This window comes from Leptinotarsa decemlineata, unplaced genomic scaffold (genome assembly GCF_025532065.1).
Source record: "Leptinotarsa decemlineata unplaced genomic scaffold, Ldec_3_MD MMD2_tig00026294_RagTag_RagTag, whole genome shotgun sequence".
Classification (NCBI taxonomy): Eukaryota; Metazoa; Arthropoda; class Insecta; order Coleoptera; family Chrysomelidae; genus Leptinotarsa; species Leptinotarsa decemlineata.
In genome coordinates this window covers 13,318,909-13,343,063 of record NW_027412674.1, presented here as the reverse complement: position 1 = coordinate 13,343,063, position 24,155 = coordinate 13,318,909, and the positions used below count along the sequence as shown (strand labels likewise).

Sequence of the window (24,155 nt, the reverse complement as noted above, 5' to 3'; positions counted from 1 at the left end):
TCCGTGCGATTTACATTTCAATTCAATTACGATTTACAATTCAAATGTCTTATCATATAACCATATATTACACAATCTGTAGCCACCTAAGCTAGGCTTGTGTCGTGGCTACAGACTGATATAAGGTGTGTTATATAATGTATAATAAAATAAATACACAAAAGAAAAAAACTAAAATAGGTCGTTTGGTTACATAATACTATCCACCTCACTAGGTTAAAAACCGCAGTTGGAGAATGATGGGTATAGTGAGGAAATAAGAAGAGAGAAAGAGAGAGCAGGTAATTTAGCTCAAACATTTTCAAAGATATCCTGCAATTGATCATAATGATTTCTGATGAAAACTTTCAGTTCCTTCTTCAATTTATGATAATTATTAATATTCTTCAAATTGAGTGGTAGCTTATTGTATAATTTCGGGCCAAAATATGTCACAAATTTCTGGTTATGACTCAATCTACAGCGTGGTATGGTAATTGCTTGGTTGGAGGTCATTCGCGTATTATATTTATGTGAAATGCTGTTAATGGGGTTCCTACAAATCCATAATAAACATTGATGAGCGTATAATTTTCTGACTTTGAATAAACCACTTTGTTCATAAAGTAACTCTGTAGAATATCTTCTATTCTTTTTCAATGCGATTTTGATCAATGTATTTTGTATAACATCAAGATTATGTAGTGATGTTTTGAATAAGCCACCCCATACTAAGATGCAGTATCTAATCATCGACTCCACCAAGGCACCGTACACCGTCAGTATGACATCTCTACTTAGGATACTTCTTAGTTGGTAAAATTTCCAAATCAGTTTGCGGAGTTTTTATGTGATATATGTGATCATTCCAGCGTAGAAATTGGTCGATCATGACACCTAAATATCTGATAGAATTTGTTTTATAATTCGGGAACATCCACAGTTTTGGTTTTCTGTACACGTAAATTTATGAATCTTAATGAAGTTTTCGTCAGGTTGATCTTTTCTTGTTGAAGTGGAAGTTATAAATTTAGTTTTATCTATGTTAAGACTCAATAGATTATTACTTAGCCAATTATATATCGATTTCATTCCTTTGTTTGCGTTTTCATATGTTTCATTCCAAGTTCGTCCCACAAATACTACCGCAGTATCATCGGCGTAGGATAATAGTTTTCCTTCAAAATTGCTGATATTAAAAATATTGTTTATATAAAGCAAAAATAAAATAGGGCCTAATACTGTTCCCTGAGGTACGCCCATGCTGACGGGTAGCGGATTACTATATGAATCATTAATTTTAACTATCTGAATTCTGTTAGATAGGTAATCTTTGAAAATTTCGAGAGGCATTCCTCTAACTCCAATGTCCTGTAACCGCTGAAAGAGGATATCATGATTAACGGTGTTCGATATAACAATTCGATATAACAAGATACCTACATAAACATACATTATTAACACCTCGAAGTCAGTGGCTGTGAAATTTTACAGGAAATGGCGACCCAACAACGTTATTGAAATTGAAGACTTGCACATGTCCACAGAAGTTAAATTCCTGGGTATTCATCTTGACGCCAAACTGAATTGGGCAAAACAAATCAATCATGTATATGCAAATCTGAACAAAGCTTTTTATGATATACGGCAGATGAAGCCCAGTTTAGATAAAGCAGGCTTACTAAATATCTATCTCGCAATGGTTCACTCTCGACTCAGTTTAAATATCATGGCTTGGGGAAGAGCAAGAGACTTAAATAGAGTTTTTGTGGCTCAGAAAAGAATCCTTAGCCTTATATTTAATTTGAATTTCAGTGATAGTTGTCGGCGTATTTTTATAGAAAAAAAAAAGATTTCAACCCTCATATCCATTTATATTTTAAAATGTGTTTTGTTCGCAAGACATAACTTATCGGTTCTTGCGACAAATGGATCTGAGCACGAACATAATACACGGCATGGAGCTTCTTTAAAAATTCCACATGAGAACTCCCCACGGTACAATGTAATCAGTTTTTACAATAAGTTACCAAATCAGCTGAAACTAATTGCCGATGATAAGGTATTTCAAAACAAAATTGAAAATTTTTTACTTAGAGTTTATGAATGATAATTTGATAGACACAGATTTCACATGACTGTTAAGTTTTTAAATGGTAAACAATATTGATTGTTTGTTTTTTATATATACTGACGCTCCAATTCATATGTACGAATTGAAAGATTTTATTTATTCATACATATTTATTTTTTTATTTTTTAGTGTAACAAATTATATTATAATATTGACTTACAATATGTACCTAATGCACCAACAAACGGTTAATAAACTATTATTATTATATTATTATTATTAGAACAGTTATCCTTCATCATACCAAGGGTTCTCCTAAGCATTCGAGGCGCTTGTTTTGTGCATCCCCTTGGAATAATTTAGGATATTCATTAGGTAAATGAAATGAATGGTAATCGCATATACATATCAATATACTGATATCAAAGAAAATATACATTCTATCTAGTTGAATTCTTGTGAGAAATGATAAAATTCAATTAATGAATAAATCTTTTTCGGGATGGTTTTTTTAAATTTTACCTTATTTTATCTTTCTTGTTCTCTAATTTACGCCATTTTTTTCTCTAATCTTGCATTTCAGTCTATGGAGCGGTTGATGTGGTAAGGATCCATGTCTTCATTCATATTTATATAACAACGGTGGGGTTCGTTCATATAAACTTAGATACATACACAAATCACACAAGTACAAACATATAATTTGTCAATATTCATCCATATACACAACTGAATTTCAATCAACCATATGTATTTTTCACAGAAACTTCACTGGTGTTAGATAGTTAACGTTGATGAATTGTTTTATACCAGTTTTATATTTGTTAAATGAGAACTTTTCTTTCAAACCGCGATCTAGCATATTGTGAAATTTAGGACCGAAATAGAAAATTGTTCGTTATTTATGAGTATTTTTCCAAATGGAAATTATTACTTTTGAATTTTCGATAGATCTAGAATTTTTTTCGCTATAATAAAGATGTTCATAATTATACATCCATATAATACAGTGATAAATATAAATACATCTCATGTTATACAACTTAGTTTCTTTATAGAGCTGTTGTGTTGAGTAGAGTTTTTTTCCCTAAGAATTATTTTGTTCATGGTATTTTTCATGTCTTGGAGGCTGTACAGGTTGCAGTCAAATGTGCCACCCCACCCGGAGATACAATACCTAATAACTGATTCTGCTAAATATCTATATACCGTCATTAGATTTTCAATGTTCAGGATTTCTCTCAAATTATACATTTTGTGAGTGAGCTGGCGGAGTCGCTTTGTAACAAATATAGTAGATTCGTCCCATCTCATATGCTGATCCAGAACTACACCAAGATATTTCAACTTTGATTCTTTTTTTATCGAAGGGCAATCACATTCAGAGGTATGTATTTTTAGGGCAGTGTCAATTGGTTGATCGTTTTTGAGAAGCGTGAAACAAACGAATCCGGATATCCTTCAAAATATTTGGTGCTGTTTGATATACTTGTTGCTATGTTTTGTCAGAAAAAATTATCGCCGTGTCGTCTGCATATGAAATGAGATTATCAACCGATTTTATACAGCCAATACTATTTATGTGAACTAAAAATGAAATTGGCCCCAATACTGTGCCTTGTGGAACACCGATTGTGATTTCATTTGAGGAACTAAGTTCACTGTCAATTTCAACGGTTTGTTTTCTATTCGATAAATGATTTTGCAAAATGTTTAACGTTGGGCCACGAATGCCGTATCTATATAGTTTGTTCAGTATCCCGCCATGTGCTACCGTGTCGAAAGCTTTAGCTAAGTCTAGAAAAACTGCAAGGCAGTTATCGTAATTTTCCAAAGAGTCGGTTACGGTTTTCGTGAAATGAATGACAGCTTTTTCAGTGTTCGAGTTACTGATGAAACCAAATTGTTTTTTTGTTATGACATGATGGAATTCAAAAAATTCAACCAATCGAGTTTTTAAGGTATGTTTGGGGTATGTTCATTTCGATGCTACGAAAACCCATGCATCGGTTTTCTCCAAAAAAAATGTCTCCGAACTGGATATAATAATGTCAGGAGAGACAATTCCGCTTTCTGCTTCGACACCAATATGTTTCAGCCCAATGATGTCGCTGGAATTACAAAGGATGCTTTTCAAAAGTTTGTAACACTGTTCCGAACCAGAAAACTGTACACACCTCAGCAAATTTTGATGCTTTATAAACCTCAGATCACACCTTCTTTGGAGTATTGTTCTCGTGTATGGAGCTCCGCCCCTAAGCATACCCTGAAACTGCTGGATTTCATCCAGAAAAGAGCCATCCGCCTGATTGTGGATGCGAACATCACTTGCAACTTTGATAGTCTGGAACATCGAAGGAAGGTTGGAGATGTGTCTCTCTTCTATTCAGTGTGTCAATTTCAAAACTTACAATGGGCTATATCTCACTAACGAAAGCTGATATCGTAAAATGCTTGAAACAGTTTCTAGGATAGTGACATGAAAGAAAACTCACCCCCATCAAACCCCTAGGCCATAGCTGTATTGTAAACCCTTACTTGTGATACATCACTGAAAAGACTATAAAAAATGCTATTCAATGGTATGAATAATAATTGTACAGGGTGAAGCAATAATTGTGAAACTTTGGCCTAAATGGAATATTTAACGAGGTTTTTGTCGAACTACCAATTTTTTGAAAATATCAATTATGTGAATGTTTGAAGTGGATTCCGTTGTTTTGTAAACAATAATACTGCGTCAAAGTCTGCACAAACTGCATCGGAAAAAAGTCGTCATCTGGTTACGACGACATTACAGCAAACATTTTGAAAAATCTCCCAGATAAGACATTACAACTCTTGACCAATATTATTGAAGCATCATTTCAATCAGGAAAATTTCCTGACTTCCTGAAGGTATCATTGGTAATACCACTTTATAAAGGAGGAAATCAGGACGACCCTTCGCATATCCGCCTATTTCCCTAATTCCCATATTAGGAAAACTTATAGAAAAACTAGTCAAGCTGAGGATAACTGTATTTCTGTCAAAACATAAAATCATCAATGAAGAACAGTTTGGCTTTAAAAGTGATAAAGGCACTAATGATGTAATTTTCTCTCTTATGGAAAAAGTTTATACTGGAATCAATTGAAAAAAGTTCTTCGTATATTGGTGGTATGGAACTGAGATATATTTATCTTGACTTTTGTCTTTTATGAAAGTCGAGATTTCGTTCATTCTTAACCTAAACTTTTTTTTCCATATTATGTCATCTACAATACCCCTCGGGAAACCGTTAGTGGCTGCTATTTTCTGTATTGTACGTTTTTCATGTGTTAGAAGGAAAGTCAGAAGACGATGCACCAAAAAATTCAACCCAGCACGTTTGTGCTGTCCACAGTGATGTGAACTGTCAGGAATATACCTGTACGTGCTTGTTTCTTTTCTAAATATGTCGTATTCTAACCCTCCATCTTTGCTCTTTGTTAATTATTATTAATATTTTTTTTCACCGTAGTGTGAAAGACCCGATACATTCGGGAGAGCGCTCCAACATTATCAACCAATGATCACTCCCCACACCGTGGGGTAAGTGATCATTGGGTCCGAGAATCATGTGTCCAGAGCAAGCGTAGTGAGCCAAGAATGACAGCCTTCTGCATCTGTGCGGCTAAGATTTCTGCCTCATCATTATTATCTCTATCATTTTGTGAGATGCATCACTAATATTACAAATAATACCTCTCTCTACCTCCCTCTCTGATAAATTACAACCAAACTCATTTTGAGAATATTCTCCAAATGTGCTCAAGAAATTTAATCAGACCTACTGAAAGAATGCGCAGACACGGCAACAGCGCACGCGACGGCGACTCGCGGACGTACGTATCCATGAATCAGCAGATCTGTCGAGGTCGCGCGGGGAAGACGTTGCTCAGGCACGCGGTCGGCACTTTGAACAGCAGCCACCCGCGGTCATGGGCGGGGCTTTCCCACGAGCGCGAGCGTGACGCACACGGGCACGTGTGACCGCCGCTCGTCGTCCTCTCAGTGCCTCTCTCTCGCTCCGGCCGCCAGACACACGGTCACACCACCCACCTGTATTACAGACGCAGGTACGAGGCGCGGAGATGGAAAACGTACAACGGTGGTTATTTTGCCGCTACGAGCCGCATACCGAGGCCGAGCAGGAACGGACTTGCAGGAAGTTCGAGGAGATCCTTTTCAGGCTGAGTCGTGTCTCAACGAGTCGGTACGGGAATTGTGAAGATGATTCACACTAGTAGACAACAAAAGTCTAAACATGAGTCTTTGATGAAATAAGCTCAATACCAACAAGTGAAATAGTAAATGTTGATTTATTTGATAATAATTTTCCCATTATTCATTTGCTTATAGTATGTAGATGCTTTATAAAGCACACACATTTTATGTGTGTGTTATTTATATTCCACCATCTGTAAGCACTGAGACTTAGGAACTATTTTGTGAATCATTAGAACAACTAGAAATTTTGCAGACCAAAAATGTAGCTTGGTGACTTGATTGGTGACTTCAATGCTCCTAACTTTGTGTATGTGTCTCCGCTCTTGATAACAAATCCCACTCTCTCTTTAATATGATCAACTTCTTGAATATGAACCAATGGAATAATATCTTGAATGACTCGAATAGGCTCTTGTACCTGACCATTTCCAATATGAAATGTGAGGTGACAAGAGACAGAGCTCCAATGGTTCCTGAAGATATGCCTCATCATCCAGCTTTAACTATTGATTTTAATAATTTTTTGATTAGCGAAACTAGTTTCAACTCAAATGATAACCCAAACCAAAAAATTATAATTTCAAACGAGCCAATCATCCTGCATTATATAATGCGCTACTTTCCACGAACTGGTCTTTCCTCCGGAATTGTGATGATGTGAATTTAGCTTTTAGTAATTTCTATGATGTCTTATGCAGGGTGATTCAAAAGTACTTTGACAAACTTCAGGAGGTGATTCCTCACAATATTCTAATATGAATTGTCCCAATAAATAAATGTCCGGAAACGCTTTGTTTCCAAGATACAGGATGTTGAAGTTTTATTTTTATTTTTGTTTTTTTCAAATAACTTTTGAAATACTGAACCTAATTAAACGAAACTTGGTAATAGGAGGTTTTTGAGGTGTCGAATTCCAACCTGATGTTTTTATTGCTTTTACTCGTAGGTGGCGCCACCTACACGTCTTTTTCTTTTTTAAAGATTCATAACTTTTTTGGGCGTACTTCTAGCACATTTTCCAGTAAAAAAATCGATTCCTCTATCATATCTACGTAAATAAGCTACCCTTGTTACTAGTCGCTGTAAGCAACCGTTTTCTGAATATTTGGACTTGAAAACTTCAAGTCGATTATTTGATAATTAAGCGAAATAGTTATTTTTGTATCAAGAGTGCATAATCAGTATTTCTTTTGATATAATTTGCAAGAAATGTCAACATTTTATTTCAGGAAATTTTGAATAAACTAAAATAAACGAAACTAAATTGTATTCAAATAAATTGTTGGAAGTGTCCACCTTCAGCGAAGATACAGGCAGTCAGTCGTCTAGTAATTGAATCTCGTACCCGCTCCAAAATTATTGGTGTGTTTTTTATTGTTTCACAAGCGTCTACTATTCGGTTTCTTAGATCTTCCTAGTTCACTACTGGGCCTTATAAACTAGTGACTTCAAATGTCCCCCAAAAATAAAAATCTATCGGGTTTAGATCTGGGGACTTTGGCGCCCACGCCTGGTTAGGTTCTTCTACACCCCTACCGATCCATCGATTTGGATAGACTGTGTCAAAGAATTCCCTGGCTACAACGCTAAAATGGGCCGGAGCCCCATCATACATAAACCACATGCGGATACGAATTTCTAATGGTACATTCTGAAGTAGTCCTGGCAATTCATTTTCTAAAATGTGTATGTAAGTTGTGCCATTCAGTCGGATCGGAAGAAAGAAAGGACCTATCAAGTAATTATCAATTATACTGATTCTGATAATGCCTTTCACTATCTGCGTGCGGATTTTCGAGAGCCCAAACATGGTTGTTATGAAAGTTTGTGATAGCATTTCGGGAGAAGTTTGCCTCGTCCGTGAAGAGTACATATCTTAAATATTGAGGATTTCCAGCCAATTTTCTCAAAAACCATTGACACATAGTAATGCGTTGGGGAAAGTCTTGTGGCAAAAGAGCTTGTACCCTTTGAATATGGTATGGATAAAACTGTTGATCGTGGATAATTCTCCAAACTGTGGACTGAGTAGAATTGACAGCTTCAGCAATTACTCTTGTGCTTGTTTCTGGATTCTCCTCGAGAGCGTTCAAAAAGCTTCTTTCAACTCTGGGGTTCGGACTGCTCGTGGTCTTCCAATAATATCAGCTGCCCTCTTAAAGCTACGTGTTTCTGCCAAACGACGGTGGAGACTAGCAAATGTTGGAGCTGAAGGCAGTACTCGATTAGGAAATCGTTTCTGGTAAATACGTCTTGCTTCGCGCGCATTGCCATCCGCAAGGCCATAAACGAAATGCATATCGGCTAAATAAGCATCATTGTTTAAATAATCCATTTTTTCAAAATAAGTGTTTTCTACTTCTACTTACGAAAACGTCAACAAAACGTCTAACTGTCACAAAATATGTAATTACCAAAACTACTCACAAACGTCAAATTTATTTCCAAAGCATTCTTGTGAAAAATGCAAAATATTCGTAATAACTTCAACATGCATCGATTATCAAATAATCGACTTGAAGTTTTCAAGTCCAAATATTTAGAAAACAGCGACTAGTACCAAGAGTGACGTATTTACGTAGATATGATGGAGGAATCGATTTTTTTACTGAAAAATGTGCTAGAAGTACGCCCAAAAAAGTTATGAATCTTTAAAAAAGAAAAAGACGTGTAGGTGGCGTCCCCTACGAGTAAGAGCAATAAGAACATCAGGTTCGAATTCGACACCTCAAAAACCTCCTATTACCAAGTTTCGTTAAATTAAGTTCATTATTTCAAAAGTTATTTGAAAAAAACGAAAATAAAAATAAAACTTTAACATCCTGTATCTTGGAAACGGAACGTTTCCGGACATTCATTTATTTGGACAATTCATATTAGAATATTGTGAGGAATCACCTCCTGAAGTTTGTCAAAGTACTTTTGAATCACCCTGTATAATATTACTGATTCACATGTTCCTATTTTCAAAGTGTTCAAACATAAATATATCAAATGGTATGCATCCGACATTATTTGCAATATCAAAAAGAAAGCTAAACTACGCGAGAAGTACAAGAAAACTGGTAATATGCAGTACAAATGTGAATTGAAGAGCCTTAGACTCATCAAAAACCAAATCAAAGCTGCATATGATATTTACTTGAATTCTATACAAGAATTTGTAGTATCTAATCCTCAATCAGTCATACGTACATTCCAATAATAGAACCTCCCGTATTCCAGGTAGGATGAAATATGATGGTTTCACTATTGATTCTCCAGATGAAATTGTAAATAGTTTTGCAAATTTTTTCACAGTACATATTCACACTTGCAGTTGATGAAAATACTTTGCATTCATGCTCATCAAATTCAAGTTGTTTTTAAAATAATATAAACTTTGAAAACATGAGCGAACAGGAATCTTGATTGCGGCACGTAAACTAAAAAATAAGTTCACTTCTGGTCCTGTTAAGATATCGTCCTTTTTTGAAAAAGATTGCATCGGTGTAATGGTCTATCCCTTACTGACACTTTTCAATGTTGCAGTTAAAAATAATAATTTTCCTGAATTATGGAAGATATCACGAGTTTATCCCATTTTTAAGTCTGGAGATGCATCTGATATTCGGAATTATCGTCCTATCTCAATCCTATCGAACTTTGCAAAACTTCTCGAAATTGTCATCTACAATGGCGTACATTCCTCAGTTCGTAATATCATATCTCCGCAACAACATGGATTTATGTCAAACAGATCCACCATAACAAATTTAATTGTATTGACCCAAAATATTAGTGATGTCTTAGATAATCGTGGTCAAGTTGATGTGATATATACTGATTTTGCTAAAGCATTTGATTGACTTGATCACATAATCCTTCTACAAAAACTCCACCAATTTGGTTTCTCTAATTCAGCAGTACTTTTCATTAAATCCTACTTACTTCAACGCGAAAAGTTTGTATCTTATAACGGCTATGATTCTTTCCATTACAATCCGTCATCTGGAGTACCTCAGGGGTCGAATCTCGGACCACTTCTGTTCTTATTATTTATTAATGATCTCAGTTAGTATGTCCATTGTAATAAGTTACTTTTTGCAGATGACAGACTTTGGAAATTTATACATATGTCTTTTTCGAATACTCGATACATTCACCATGGATATGAGAACTTTCTTAAATATCCTCTGTAATAGTTGTTTCGCAAAACATATTTTTTTCACATATTTCGACACTGGATAACGTGTTGGATGGGTATAATGAAAAATTTTGGTGTAGAACTGGGACTAAATGTATTTGGTGCTGTTATCTCATACAACAACTGACAACTCTTAGATTTATTACTTGAAAACAATGTTTAGGCATATTCTGTCTCTGATAACCTGAATGGTTGAAGGTACAATGAACAATTTAAATAAGAAAACTGTTTAAGCATAGTATTACCGTGTAAAAATCTTAGAAATGTTAATGAAACACGTGAATTCATCAGGATATCGCATAACTGAAACTATTAATAAATTATTTTTTAACAGATGGAACAATAATTTTGAAACAATGTCATTTTCAACCTGTTAAATGATATATTAAATATCACTTATATAGTAATGCCTTTATAATACATGAATGAAAAATAATTCAGGTCTATTGATGTGCAAGTAAGTTAGTTATTGTTTGTATCAGACCTGTTCAAAACTAATTCATTCATGGAACTATTTCAAAAGTTTTGCCCCTTTTTATGAGTCGACTTTGAACTGTAATATCTCAGTGGGTACATATTCAATTTATTTGAAATAAGTGTCAATTTGTCAACGTAATACAAGTCGATTTCCCACATGCGCTTCCAGAACTACCAATCGGCCCAACGAAGACATCAAGTTATTCTTACCCGCCTCAGAATCGGACACACAAGACTAACACACCAACACCTTATGAAGAAAGAAACGCTGCAGAGTGTGATATTTGTGGTGTAACCAACAGTGTGAAACACATTATCCTTGAGTGCCCAGTTTTTGAATATGAAAGACAAGAAGCAAGACTTCCCAGTGATCTCAATTCTGCCCTAGATGTGGTGAACTTGAACTCTTTAGTAACCTTTTTGAAATCTATTCATATATTACATAGAATATAATTATACCTAACTGTTCCTCCGCTAATAACCCTTCGCGGTTGATGCGGTTATTTAAAAAAATCCGTCAGCATGAAAATTGTGTATTCGATGAGGTCCACGAAGACCGTTTTGCGAAGGCGTGATTGGCGAAGGTTGAGAAAGTTATGGAAGTACTTGAGACCTCTGAAAAGTATACTGGAAGAGGCAGAACTTCGACGCTCAATTCGTTTAATTTTCGGACGGTGATTTGTGACACGTGCCGACGAGCGTTGTCGTGAAGCAGAATCGGTCCTCTTCTATCGACCAGTGCGGGCTGCTGCTGACGCAATTTCTGGTACATTTCATGGATTTCCCTACAAAAGGACGGTTTGGCCCGGCTGCATACAGTTATAGTGAGTCGCACCAGCCGCTGACCACTATACAGTAACAAATGTATTTTTTTTGTGAGTTTTCGTCCTTGCGAAGTGACTGGGTGACTCATCGGTATCCAACCACTCTTCTGAACGTCTCCTGTTGTCGTAGAGAATCCACTTTTCATTTCACGTGATGAAATCCAAAAAAGAATCGTTTCGGTTGCGCAAAAGCAAAGAAGAATAGATCTCGAAACGTAATCATGTCTGTCGATCGTTCAAATCGTGGGCACTCTCTTATCGAACTTTTTGACCATTCGAATACGTTTCAAACCATCGAAAACTGCATGGGAGGTGAATCCCAGTTCCTCCGCCATCCCATGCACCATCTGTAATGTGTCAGTCTGCACCAAACAGGCAAAAAATTATGATTTTGAAAAAAATGAACAGATAGTTACATTTAGGTGAATATCACATACATCGAATAGACAGGCATCCACTACATTCAATGTTAGCCATACATTGATAGTAAACATATCAAAAAATAATACCTACTCAGGAAATCATGGAAGACAATTTTGATGGAAATTCTTATTTTTGTGAGCAAATGATGGACATGTTGGATAACAATATCATCCAATTACAAAACGTTAAGTTTTCTGATGAGTGTACTATGTCTCTTAACGGTCATGCTAATGGGCAAAATTGCCGCACTGGTCAACGGAAAATCCTCACTGGATGAGAGAAGAACACACGTAATACCCTCAAAAGGTTTATGTTTGGGACTATAGGAAACCATATCATTGGTTTCTTTTTCATTGAGGGCAACTTGAATGGCGATAATTATTCGGCACTACTTCAAAATGATGTCATTCCAAGTTTAGCAAATTTATATCCTGATCCAGGAAACCCTCAATTTCCAATGAATACGATATAGTTTCAGCAGGATGGAGCACAATCACATTACCAAGTTAGTGTCCGGCAATACCTCGATACAACATTTCCAAATCGGTGGATAGGGAGGCGAGGATCGATTGAATGGCCAGCGCGATCACCTGATCTTTCACCATATGATTTCTTTTTATGAGGATATGTGAAGAGCAATTTGAACAAAAGTAAATGTTCAGATTGAAATGACTTCAAACAACGAATAACGTTTGCGATTGGGTCGGTCACGCCTGATATGTTGAATAATGTTAGAAGACAGTTTTATTTTAGATTAAGATGTTGCCAAGACGTTCGCGGTGGAAATTTTGAAGATCTACTTCATTAAAATCCATAGCTCTTCTTCGTATTCTAGATTTTATAACATTTTGCATTACATTTTAGTTTTTGAGTGTATTTATTTTGATTTATTTTATCTTAATTGTTGCAATAAACTTGAACACGTTAACATTTTTGAATAGAGATTGAAGAGACCTTCCAAACAATATATCACACAAACATATACTTTCCATTAAAAAAATTGGGGCTTGTACCTGTCATTCGAAAGGGGTTGAAGATGGGGGTGGAATTTCTACGTTGAAGAATGTTAAATTATAATTTACATTCGACAGGGTTCGGGATTTTTTTCAAATATGTACAGTAACGGAAATATTGAGTTTATTCCATTTCGGAATCGGTGTCTCTCATTCCTTGAGGTTTACAGGGTTTTTTGTGGTGACGAATAGGTACTCTTTCGATTGAAAAATAGGTTTCAATATTTCACTTATGTTTTTAATTTTTAACATAACATAATTCTCCCATAGATATTCTTTATAAAAGCCTTCGAAGAATAGTCCCAAAAAAATGAGATACATTTCATGCCTCAATTTTTAAAATTACCAAGATTCTTTAATGTAAACTCACAACCATCCAGTAACTTGGAGCATCAGCTATGAGCGACTTGTTTTTACCACTATTTTCACGTTGTAATCAACATTATAAATATTTGTGTTAACTACAGCTAATGGTAGGTAGGTATGGCATTTTTTGGTAAATTTTCCTTTCTTCAAGAAGTGTTTTTTCAAATTATCAATATTTCCAGCATTTTATGGGATATTCCCAAAAACACACATCTTCTTCTAAACCAAATATTTCTTAATTTGTCAATTTTTTGTTTGGGTGACTTCAATTGTGAATTAATCTGTGTATAATTGAGAACCGAATATTTCATTAGTCTAATACGATATAAATTGCCATCATCTGAAGACGATTGTGGATACTTACAATCAAAACGTAGTGAAGTAACTTGGTTTGGAATCTTTTAATTTGTAATTTTCATTTCTTGTTATTAGTTTTTTAATTTCCATCTCGTGTTTTGGTTGTTGCTTGTATTTCATTTCATTGTAATTTCAGTTTTCTTATTCAATGTAATTGTTATTTTTCAGCTAATCTTTTTAATTTTTACAGATTCTTTCAGAGATTTCAAATCATTTTATATAGTAGACAATGGAAGTCCGAACTGATGAAATACACCATGAAACATTGTCAATCACCTTCAAACAAACCTAAGAAACGAATGATACTCAATTATAATTTTTGGTGAAGGGGGACTCTAAAAGTTGCTTTACGGCACTTGCTAACTAGACTGTTTTCAATGGGATCTTAGATCTTGTTTCAAATTTCTTACGGTTTCATCAAACTTTTCCATTGCACTTGCTGGAATAATTTTCGTTTCAATAGCTCAAATATTCAGCCCTGGTTTTATTTATTTCCGACCAAATAGCTGTTCCTGAACTGTATCAGGTAATCCAACTGCGTCAAATCGGCAAGAAATTCGTTCACAACCGACCGATAACCTTGATTATAAATGCAAGTCCTAATCAACCTTCTCATCGACCCATATTACAACAAACAGGCATTCAAAACCAACAAGTGCATAGAAACGGTTTACCACAATGATCCGTAGGTATTTAGTGAGGCAAAACCGAGAGGAATCAACAGGTAGCTGAAATAATTATAGACACTATCGCTCGAAGGCCGACATCGTACGGTTTCTACCGAATGAGCCTGGGAACGCGCCGAACCGCTCGTCTCATATAATAAACCCCTTCCACCGGGATGCTGAATTGTTTATGACGAAGGACCAAGTTTTTCCCGCATAACTTTGCAAACGCCGTACGACGACAGAAGCGATAGGAAGTGTTGTCAGTAGAGGGTCTGTAGGATAGTTATAGTTCGTAGTAAGTCGATTCAGTGTGCGGTGGAAATCAATTGTGATAAGTTATAATGGTAACTATGACTTCGGTCGTTACCAGTACCAGCATGATTCAGCCCAGCAGTTTGTCGCCTACTCCTAGTACCACTAGTGGGGAAGGTTCCACTACTACAAGGAGGACTAGTGAAAATAGGAGGGTGAGTACATGAACTAGATTTTGATAGTGTTGATGTCGTTGCCTTAGTGAGGTTGTTGAAACTTTGTGAACACTTTTTCTATCCTTTCAGGAAACTTCATTAATTCCTTTTGTTATATTGGAACAATATAAGAATAAGGAAACAGCATAAAAATATATCTTTGACGTCAGTAGATTTTATTGCATAGACAACAGTGGAGTTTATGTTTTAGTTGATTATATTACGGGTACTTATTACTTGTACACATTTTTTTTGGGGAACAAAAAGAGATTTATTTCAAGAAAGTTACACTTCTATGACTGAATCACCAATCACCGTTTTTTTTTCGAAAAAAAAAGATCTAAACACAATTTTTACACACTGCCCTCATTTGGTAATTACAACTACTTATCTCATAATAAGATTGAATAGAAAGATGTATCGGGGCACCTTTAGATTCCTATAGGCGGCTGATGAGTTTCTTTTCAACCTGACCATTGTTACGTTACGTGAAAATCTGGTCTATCTCCTGTCTTTTTTGTCTATTGACATATTCGGATCGTAGTATTTTTCTATGAAAAACATTTTCTTTCCAGACTAGCGCTCTAACTTGATAATATACGCAAAATACTTCTTTTATGCCTCTCACCTCTCACATTAAAAAAACTATGACACTATCAATAATTTTAAGAAAAAAAGTCAATATAAACTTGTGTCCGGAAGTGCTTCGTTTCGGAGATACAGAGAAATCTTTTGTTCGTTTTTTAAAAATAACTTTTGCAAAAAATATGTTATTCGCACAAAATTTGGTACCTACCCGATGTTTTTTTCACGTGAGAAATCATAATTCCGTATTAATTTTCATATAACATCTGGAGGGCACTGCCTACGCTGTCATCATTTATTTCAAATTGCCCTAACTTTTTTGACAGTTAACTTTTTGTGTATTTCAAGAAGAAACCAAACTCCCACACCTCTTCCAAGTAAAAAAGGTGGACTTTCTCAACAACGCTGGAGGTGATCGTTTTCGATATATTTACGATCACCTCCAGCAGTTGAGGAAGTGTACTATTTTTACTTGGAAAAGGTGTGGAAATTAGTTTATTGTCAAAGAAGGGCACTTTGTTATGTTACACGAAAATTAATACGAAATTATGGATTCCCACGTCAAAAAAAGCAGGTACCAAAATTTCAAGCAAAGAACTCATATCATGCAAATAAGTTATTTTTAAAAAACAAACAAAAAAAATTGAATTTCAACACCCTGTATCTCCGAAACGAAGCCTTTAAGGATATTAGTTTACGAAGACATTCCTTTGTTACACCCTGTATAGAGATAACCAATGTCTAAACTCATATTTGAAAAGAAAAATACAAAGATTGTGACTTATTTTTCACCTATTGAAAGCTACGTTATCAGCAAGTAACATGTACTGTATCGTATTTGAAAACAGAAATCACTACGAAAATTGCAGTAGTGTACCTATCAAAAATTCGACTAAAAAAGTTAATTATTTGGCGTGCGTGGTGGGCGAATTGCAAGTCCCAAAAAAGTTAAAAAGTAGAGAAAATACCAGTAAATGGTTTTTCTGTGATAAGAACCTTAAAGTTCTTCATACCGTCAAAATACTTTCTAATATGATGTAAGAACCGTCCCAGTCTGTTCAGAAAAGAATCTTTTATTCATTTTTGCAACGTCCGAAATTTCCTGTAAATGATATTTGATCACGGTCAGTTCTGATCTAAAATTAAAACAAAAGATCGCCGTCATTGGACTTTTGCCAATACAGGCACGCGTCTGTGGGTTGCCGATGTTGATGTTGAGCAATAACTTGTGTTTCCCACGGTTGTTTTAACCGATTTCCTTTCTCTCTTTCCAGAGCAACAAACCAATTATGGAGAAGAGGCGGAGAGCGAGGATAAATAACTGCCTCAATGAATTGAAAACACTTATCTTGGACGCGATGAAAAAAGACGTAAGTATATACTAGGTGACCTTCGGATCGTCAGTCAGACCACTATTTTGGATTTATTGAGGATACCCAATGAAATTTGCTTGAGATAAAGCAAAATCTAATCAACAAAATACACAAATAACCTTCGGTTTCGTTGAAAGTACTGCACTATCGAAGTGTCGCGGTTTTGAGTGTCACACCTACTTACCGTAATGATATATCTAAATAAGAGATCAGTCTTGAGTTTTGACTTTGAAAAATTTCATTTTAATTTGATATTTGTGATCTCGAAACAAAGAAAATTGTTGAGTTAAAGTCTTATACGAAGTTAATTCGTGTGGCATAAAAACTAAATAGTTACCGAACGGCGGCAGTTTTTTTGTATAGCATGGGCGGCGTGGTATAACCTATAACTTTTCTTTGCCAGCTATTTTGAATCAATTATATGTGTTTGACTACAGAATGACTCCATTGACACTATTTACTACATATCAATCTCATTACGCAGTTGACATTGAAACTTTCTGTCTATACTTCAAATAGCTTTAATAAATACTTCCTTATTATCTTTTGGATACCATTAAGAGCATAGGCGTAACATTTTTCCAAATAAACTCATGAGAGACACAGGAAAATAGATGAAAAAGTTATTCAAAAATTTCAAATTCTATTTGGAGGAATTAGCGAAAGTTATAGTGTGTGAAATGGATATATTTTTCATATTTCTTCGGTATTATCACATATTTTTTCTTATTCTTCACTCATCTACGTTCAATTTATCAATTGAGTTTTCGAAATCATATTGTCTTTATGTACTAAATTTTTATAGTACAGCATTTTATTTTTTGCAAAAATGAGGAAGATTTTAAAGGATTTGTTACAAAAATGCACGATTTTAAAAATACGTTTACACTCTTAAGTATTGTTGTTCAATTTTATAAAACAGCAACTCTATTTATTTTACATTGTTGATACAAGAAATTGTGATCTTTCTTGATGAAAACAAGAAAAAAACAGTTGTATTTCTCAACTTTCACAAAAAAATTCATTTATTTTCTCCGTTTCGATATGAAAGAAATATCTGATCTACAAATTTTTAAAGTTTTTTCAAAATGAAATTGTCAGTCCAATAGTTTCGGAATTCAAAATGAGTAAACCTCATTGCAAATTGTAAATAATACTAGGCTCTAGTGTAGGTATACTTCAATTTTTCCTAAATTACTTGCATTAAAATTCGTAATCTACTACGCAAGATTATATTCAGGATTGAATTTTTTTTCAACATAAATTTATTGAGCCAACGTGAAATATATTCGCTTTTTTATTTCTCTGCAATAAAAGGTGAAATTTGTGACATCTAGGGATTGTATTCGAATTGTAATTCTACTGATTGATTCTAACCTAATGAACCTGGTTCATTAAGGCCAATTAACACATGGTTTCTAACTGAAGAGCTATTGGAAAGCACTAGGTACAATAAACTAATAGAATATGTTAACTGTTATTCGCATGCTCTTGTGAGACATTCCGCTTTCTCTGATTTGATTAGAAGTCAATGTAGCCAACAATGAATACATTTTTAACTGCCAATCATTTATTTATCGGAATCAGAACTACAGCATGAAAATTCTTTTAAGAAAATACACCTACAGTTTATCACTGTAGTATTAATTTAAACTTGATATCAGTCTATTTTATTACAACTTTTCGTTAATTTGATAAATTTTATCAAAACAACGATAAAAATAAAATAAAAACAATAATAAATGTTAATATGAAAAGTCTTCTTCATTTTCTCTTACTTGAGTTTCCTCCAAAATGGGTTTCTTGCAATTTTTTAGTAGCATATATGTTGTTGTTGGCGAGTTGTTTGGTCTCTATCACTCTACATAACTTTACTCGCGACGTGGAGAGGATTATTTTCTCATCATTTTATCTGTGGAAATTAGGATTCATGGAATATAAACAAGTACATAATTCATCCTTTCAAATGATAACTTTCTTACATATGACATGAAAGTTTCTGATCACAATGGAAATCACCAGTCATTTTCAAACGAACAAGGATCTTCAATAACATTGTTAGCATATTTTTTGAAAGACTTTATTTTTCTGGAGTATTTGATGTTCTTTGATGTTTTTTGAAGTCCTGAACTTTATCTAAAAATGAATGGATATAAACAGAATATCTGCTTTCAAGTGTAATAAAAGGTAAACGGAAAAATTCACCCCTGAAAGTTTGTGCGCAGACAAATCTTTGAAAAGTTCAATTAGTCAGTAACTTTTTGTGCTCATGAAATATATGATTACAAAAATGAAATTGTATTACTTTTCAGTTTGCCCTTTATTTTACAGTTATGAACAGATTATCTGTTGATCTATTGTTTGAAATCCTAACAATATTAAAAAAACGTCATCATATTTTCATATTCATAATGAGATACTTTGTAGTAATAAAAATCATCAGAATTGTTTAGAAGTTTTGTCTATCAAATTCCAGTAAAATTTTAATAATGTTCAGATGAACAGGATAACTTTGAATTGAAAGGGGTATATTTTTAAGATTGATTAACTTTTGAGAAAAGAAGTTTTTGGCTTTCTATACAGTTTAAAATACAAACAGCATAGAGAAAAGTGTTTATGTATAATTCAGTGTTCCAAACAATGCATTACAAACCCAACCTCTTCATTATCTATATTAATAAAACTGCCTTGATACTCCTCCTTTTTACAATGAAATTTTGTAGCTCTGAGCTTAGTTGAAACAGTATTTCTTAATTACCTTACTGTTATCATGATGTCATTGATTCACCTGTATCCTGTTTGTTTTTCTAAATTAAACTTTTACTTGTTATGCTCCCAATGGATTTATCTAAAGATAGCGAGAAACTCTATATATGTATGTTTTGTAAGACCGATAATCACTATACAAATAAATCGTATATTTATATCAATTGTTGAACCTTCCATTGTGCACGTGGTATTCATGAGCCATCGAATTAATTTGAATTATTCTGTGTAATCCTCACTATTTGGCCTGTTGCCATTTTTAGAACATTCCTCATAAAGCTGCTAGTCACGAATGACGTAGTTGAGAACATACAAACAATTTAGATTGTCAGTTTTAACTTTCACTAATGTAAATGTGAATTTATGTCGCAAGTATTTATTTCATTCACTATACGGTATTCACTGATAAAGATGTATATTTGTTCGTTATCAGTTTTTTTTCACGAAACCATGAGACTTGTGCATGTTGAACCAATTCGTGAACTATTTTCTCCTGTAACTATATCAGAGTAACCATATTCGAGATTTGTATATCGAGTTATTCATTCAAACAGGACTAATTCAACTATGTAGAATGATTTTTTTTTCTAAATGTAAGAATCCTGTTTACGTTACTTCAGATTAATGATAAGTTCATTCAAAGTTCTCGTTTTGAATATCTCATAATCAACTAGTATTTTTTTTACAGCCAGCTCGACATTCAAAATTGGAGAAAGCTGACATTTTGGAGATGACTGTCAAGCACCTACAAAATCTTCAAAGGCAACAAATCGCAATGACAGCTGCTGCCGATCCCTCCGTCGTCAATAAATTCCGTGCTGGGTTCAGTGAATGTGCCACGGAGGTTGGACGATTTCCTGGACTAGACCCCATGGTGAGAAGAAGGCTTCTGCAGCATCTTGCTAACTGCCTTTCGCAAGGTTCAAAAGCGCAAGAGGTACCTCAAGTCCAAGTTCACATCCTTCCTAATAACCAAAAGTCCGTCGAGCAACAAGTTCCACAGAGCAGCGGCATCATTTTGAGTAACGGAAATGGAACCGGCTTGCAGCTTGTTCCAACAAGATTGCCGAACGGCGATATCGCTCTGATACTACCCAACTCAACACATTCTCAACAACATGCTGTGAATTCGCCGATCCCCCTGCTCGTGCCTATAGTACCGGAAAGGACTCCTTCCGTAGTATCAGCTACAAGTACTTCATCGAACTATTCCCCCAGCCATAGTCCGGAACCAATGGACACTATGTTTTGCCAACCGAAACCATTGTCATTGGTCGTGAGGAAATGTGTCGAACCTATTGAAGAAAAGCCTTGGAGACCGTGGTGAAAAAGTTGATGGAAACTACCAAAATGTGATCGTTCGTGAGAATTGTGATATCTACTTAGTGGAGATCCTTGAGAAAATGAGATGGAAAACGAATCAGTATTAATTCATACCTATTTCTGAATGTCCCAGTTAGGTTGTAAATATGAATATGGTATATTTCCTCGCAGTCAAGGGTTCTGGTAACTGATCTGTCATTTTAGAGTATTCCGCGATAATCTGAAGTGAAACTGTAAAAAGTGTGGAAAGCCATTATATGTTCGAGAGATCAGGAAGTAGAACCCAAAAAATGTTTTATTGTTTGATAGATCTTATGTGATTTAAAAATATTAAGTATATGTTTGAAAGATGTAATATATAGATAAAATTATTTAGAAATAATGTGCCTTATAAACAACAAGATCATCAAAGTCTTCCAATTGAGTTGGTATTTCATATATTTAATATGTTCGCAAATACGAAAAATATATTTGTAAATTATATCATTATTTGAACAGAGTATTTTTTTAATAACAATTAACTGATTTTAAAGTTCAGACAATACACAAGCCCTACAAGAAAATCCTTATGACGCTCTTAAAGCGATGCTTGTGGAAAAGTAGCGATTCACATTGGATTTAAATCGCTGGAGACTAAATCCAGTTGGAAAACTGTTCTCAGGAAGTTTATTGCACATAAACGCATTTATCCAAGTGTTAAAGTGAAGTTCAACTCAGTAAGTACTGAGTTGAACTTCGAAACGGTGAGCAGCCATAGTCTGTCACGAATTTCCGATATGTACAGCTTTTAGTGGAATCAAATACACCAAGTCACTTGAACACCTCTCGTGAAAGTATCTATAAATTGGAGAAAAAACTGCAAACTATTTTGGATATTCCAGACCAACGGTCGGCAACAGGCGGACTGCGGCCCGTTTGCGGATTGCGAAAGGTTGAACCTCGAACCGCTGAATATTGTAATGTGTTGTATACCAAATAGAAATCAATACGTAGATAATTTCACTAGTTCGGACTTCCATTGTCTACTATATACAATGATTTGAAGTCCCTGAAACAACTAAAAAAGAAGAATTAAAATGAATAGCTGAAAATAACAATTATATTGAGCAAAATAAACCTGAAATGAAATAATAGTGAAATAAATTACAAGTAAAAATAGAACAATAGAATAAATGAAAATAAAAGAATGGAAAGAGAAAATATAAAGTGGAAAGATTCCAAGTCACGTTAGTTCACGACGTTTCGATTGTTAGTATCTACAATCGTCTTCGGGTGATGAATGGACTGATTCCTCCGAGAGATGACTATTTATAGGTCGTTCGAGTACTTTCACTTATCCCCGCTTCACTGGTTCCGTGGGAGATGACCGTTTTGGCGGGAGTTGACCATTTTTCGCTTGATGATGGTTTCCATATGTTGCGTATTTCTACGCTGGCTTGACTGAATACGTTGTTGGACAACATGTATGCGGCTTTCTTGAATTTTCTCCTGAACCAAAGTTCCTCTCTGTGCAAGATCTCAGCTTGGGACCACTCGATGTTGTGTTGATGGGTCCAAACATGGTCTGCTATTCCTGATTTGCTGGTTTCCCCTCGCTGTGTGTGTTTCTTGTGCTCGGCAATGCGAACTTTCAATGGTCTCTTAGTTTCACCAATATAGGATTTTCTGCACTCACAGGGTATCCGATAAATGCAATTATTGGAATCGTAGTCCGCGTTTGGTAACCTTGTTTCCGTGAGGCTGCTACGGATAGTGTTACCGGATCTGAAGAAGGTTCTGTTGTTACACTTGGAACCAATTCTTCTCATCCTCTCCGATAATCCTCTGATGTAGGGAAGTGCAAGCACTGGTTGTGACAGCTTTTCTTCCTTGCGAGGCTCCTGCTGTCTTCTAGCCAAAGTCTTTTCTACCATCGCTTTGGAGTAGCCATTCCAATGAAGATCATTTTTGATGATGTCTAGTTCCTTGTCGAGACCTTCCTTCGTATTACAGAGCCCAAAAGCACGGTCTAATAGAGTTTTGATAATTCCCCTTTTAGTCGATTGATGGTGGTTGGATTCGTGGTCCAGATACTGTCCCGTATGAGTGGGTTTTCGGTATACAGATGTTTCCCACTTAGTGTCGGTCCTCTTCACCAAAACGTCTAAGAATGGCAATTCATTGTGGATTCCCTTCTCCATTGTGAAAGTGATGGAAGGTCTCACGCTGTTGATGTATTTCAGGAAAGCGTCTAGTTCAGTATTTTCATGGTTCCATATTATGAAGGTGTCGTCAACATATCTCAACCAGACTCGAGGTTTCTTGTGGGCTTCTTCAATGGCCAGAGTTTCAAACCACTCCATATATATGTTGGCTATGACTGGTGAAAGTGGCGATCCCATTAGCAGTCCCTCATCTTGTGTAAAGAATTCGTCCTTCAGTTGGAAATAACAGTTTCGTACACAGCATCCTAGTAATTCCATAATTACTTCTATAGGTAGATTCGTTATCTATTTCAGGTTCCCGTCTTCGGATAGCTTGATAGCTTTCTCTGTAAGATTTGAAGTGCTTCTTCGACCGGAACGTTGGTGTAAAGGCTTTCCACGTCGAAACTCAGTTTTCCCTAGTAGTTCGACAAAATGCCTTGAATCCTTCATAAAAGACGATGTTTTTCTTTGTAATGGTTGTATTAAGGGAAGTAAAAATCTAGACAATTTTTGAGTAGCCGAATCTCTGGAGGTGATGATCGGTCTAAGCGGAACGTCCTTCTTGTGGATTTTGGGTAGTCCATAATTGTTATTTTCAGCTATTCATTTGAATTCATCTTTTTAGTTGTTTCAGGGATTTCAAATCATTTTATATAGTAGACAATGGAAGTCCGAACTAGTGAAATTCATCATGAAACAATGTCAATCACCTACAAACAATACGTAGATGAGATATACTTTACCTTCAATTATTGAAATAATATTTTAAGCCACATAGAATTTAACTTAGTACTTATTTTATTTTAAGTTACCTAGTTAACTTGTTGTACGAATAC

General features: G+C 35.1%; 1 protein-coding gene across 1 annotated transcript; it reads left to right on the top strand.

Annotated features, from left to right (window-relative positions):
• The first annotated feature begins 14,614 nt into the window (after positions 1 to 14,614).
• On the top strand, positions 14,615 to 21,628 carry LOC111514184 (bHLH transcriptional repressor hairy). The gene is made up of 3 exons (XM_023170424.2): positions 14,615 to 15,086; positions 16,946 to 17,041; positions 20,499 to 21,628. The coding sequence occupies exons 1-3, from the start codon at positions 14,961 to 14,963 to the stop codon at positions 21,135 to 21,137; spliced, it is 861 nt and encodes a 286-aa protein (XP_023026192.2). The 5' UTR covers positions 14,615 to 14,960; the 3' UTR covers positions 21,138 to 21,628.
• Positions 21,629 to 24,155: the final 2,527 nt, after the last annotated feature.

Excerpts from the sequence above, each read along its gene's own strand:
- LOC111514184 (XM_023170424.2), top strand. The coding sequence starts at position 14,961 with ATGGTAACTATGACTTCGGTCGTTACCAGTACCAGCATGATTCAGCCC. Across the intron at positions 15,087-16,945 it reads GGACTAGTGAAAATAGGAGG|AGCAACAAACCAATTATGGA; the intron begins GTGAGTACATGA and ends CTCTCTTTCCAG. Across the intron at positions 17,042-20,498 it reads TGGACGCGATGAAAAAAGAC|CCAGCTCGACATTCAAAATT; the intron begins GTAAGTATATAC and ends TTTTTTTTACAG.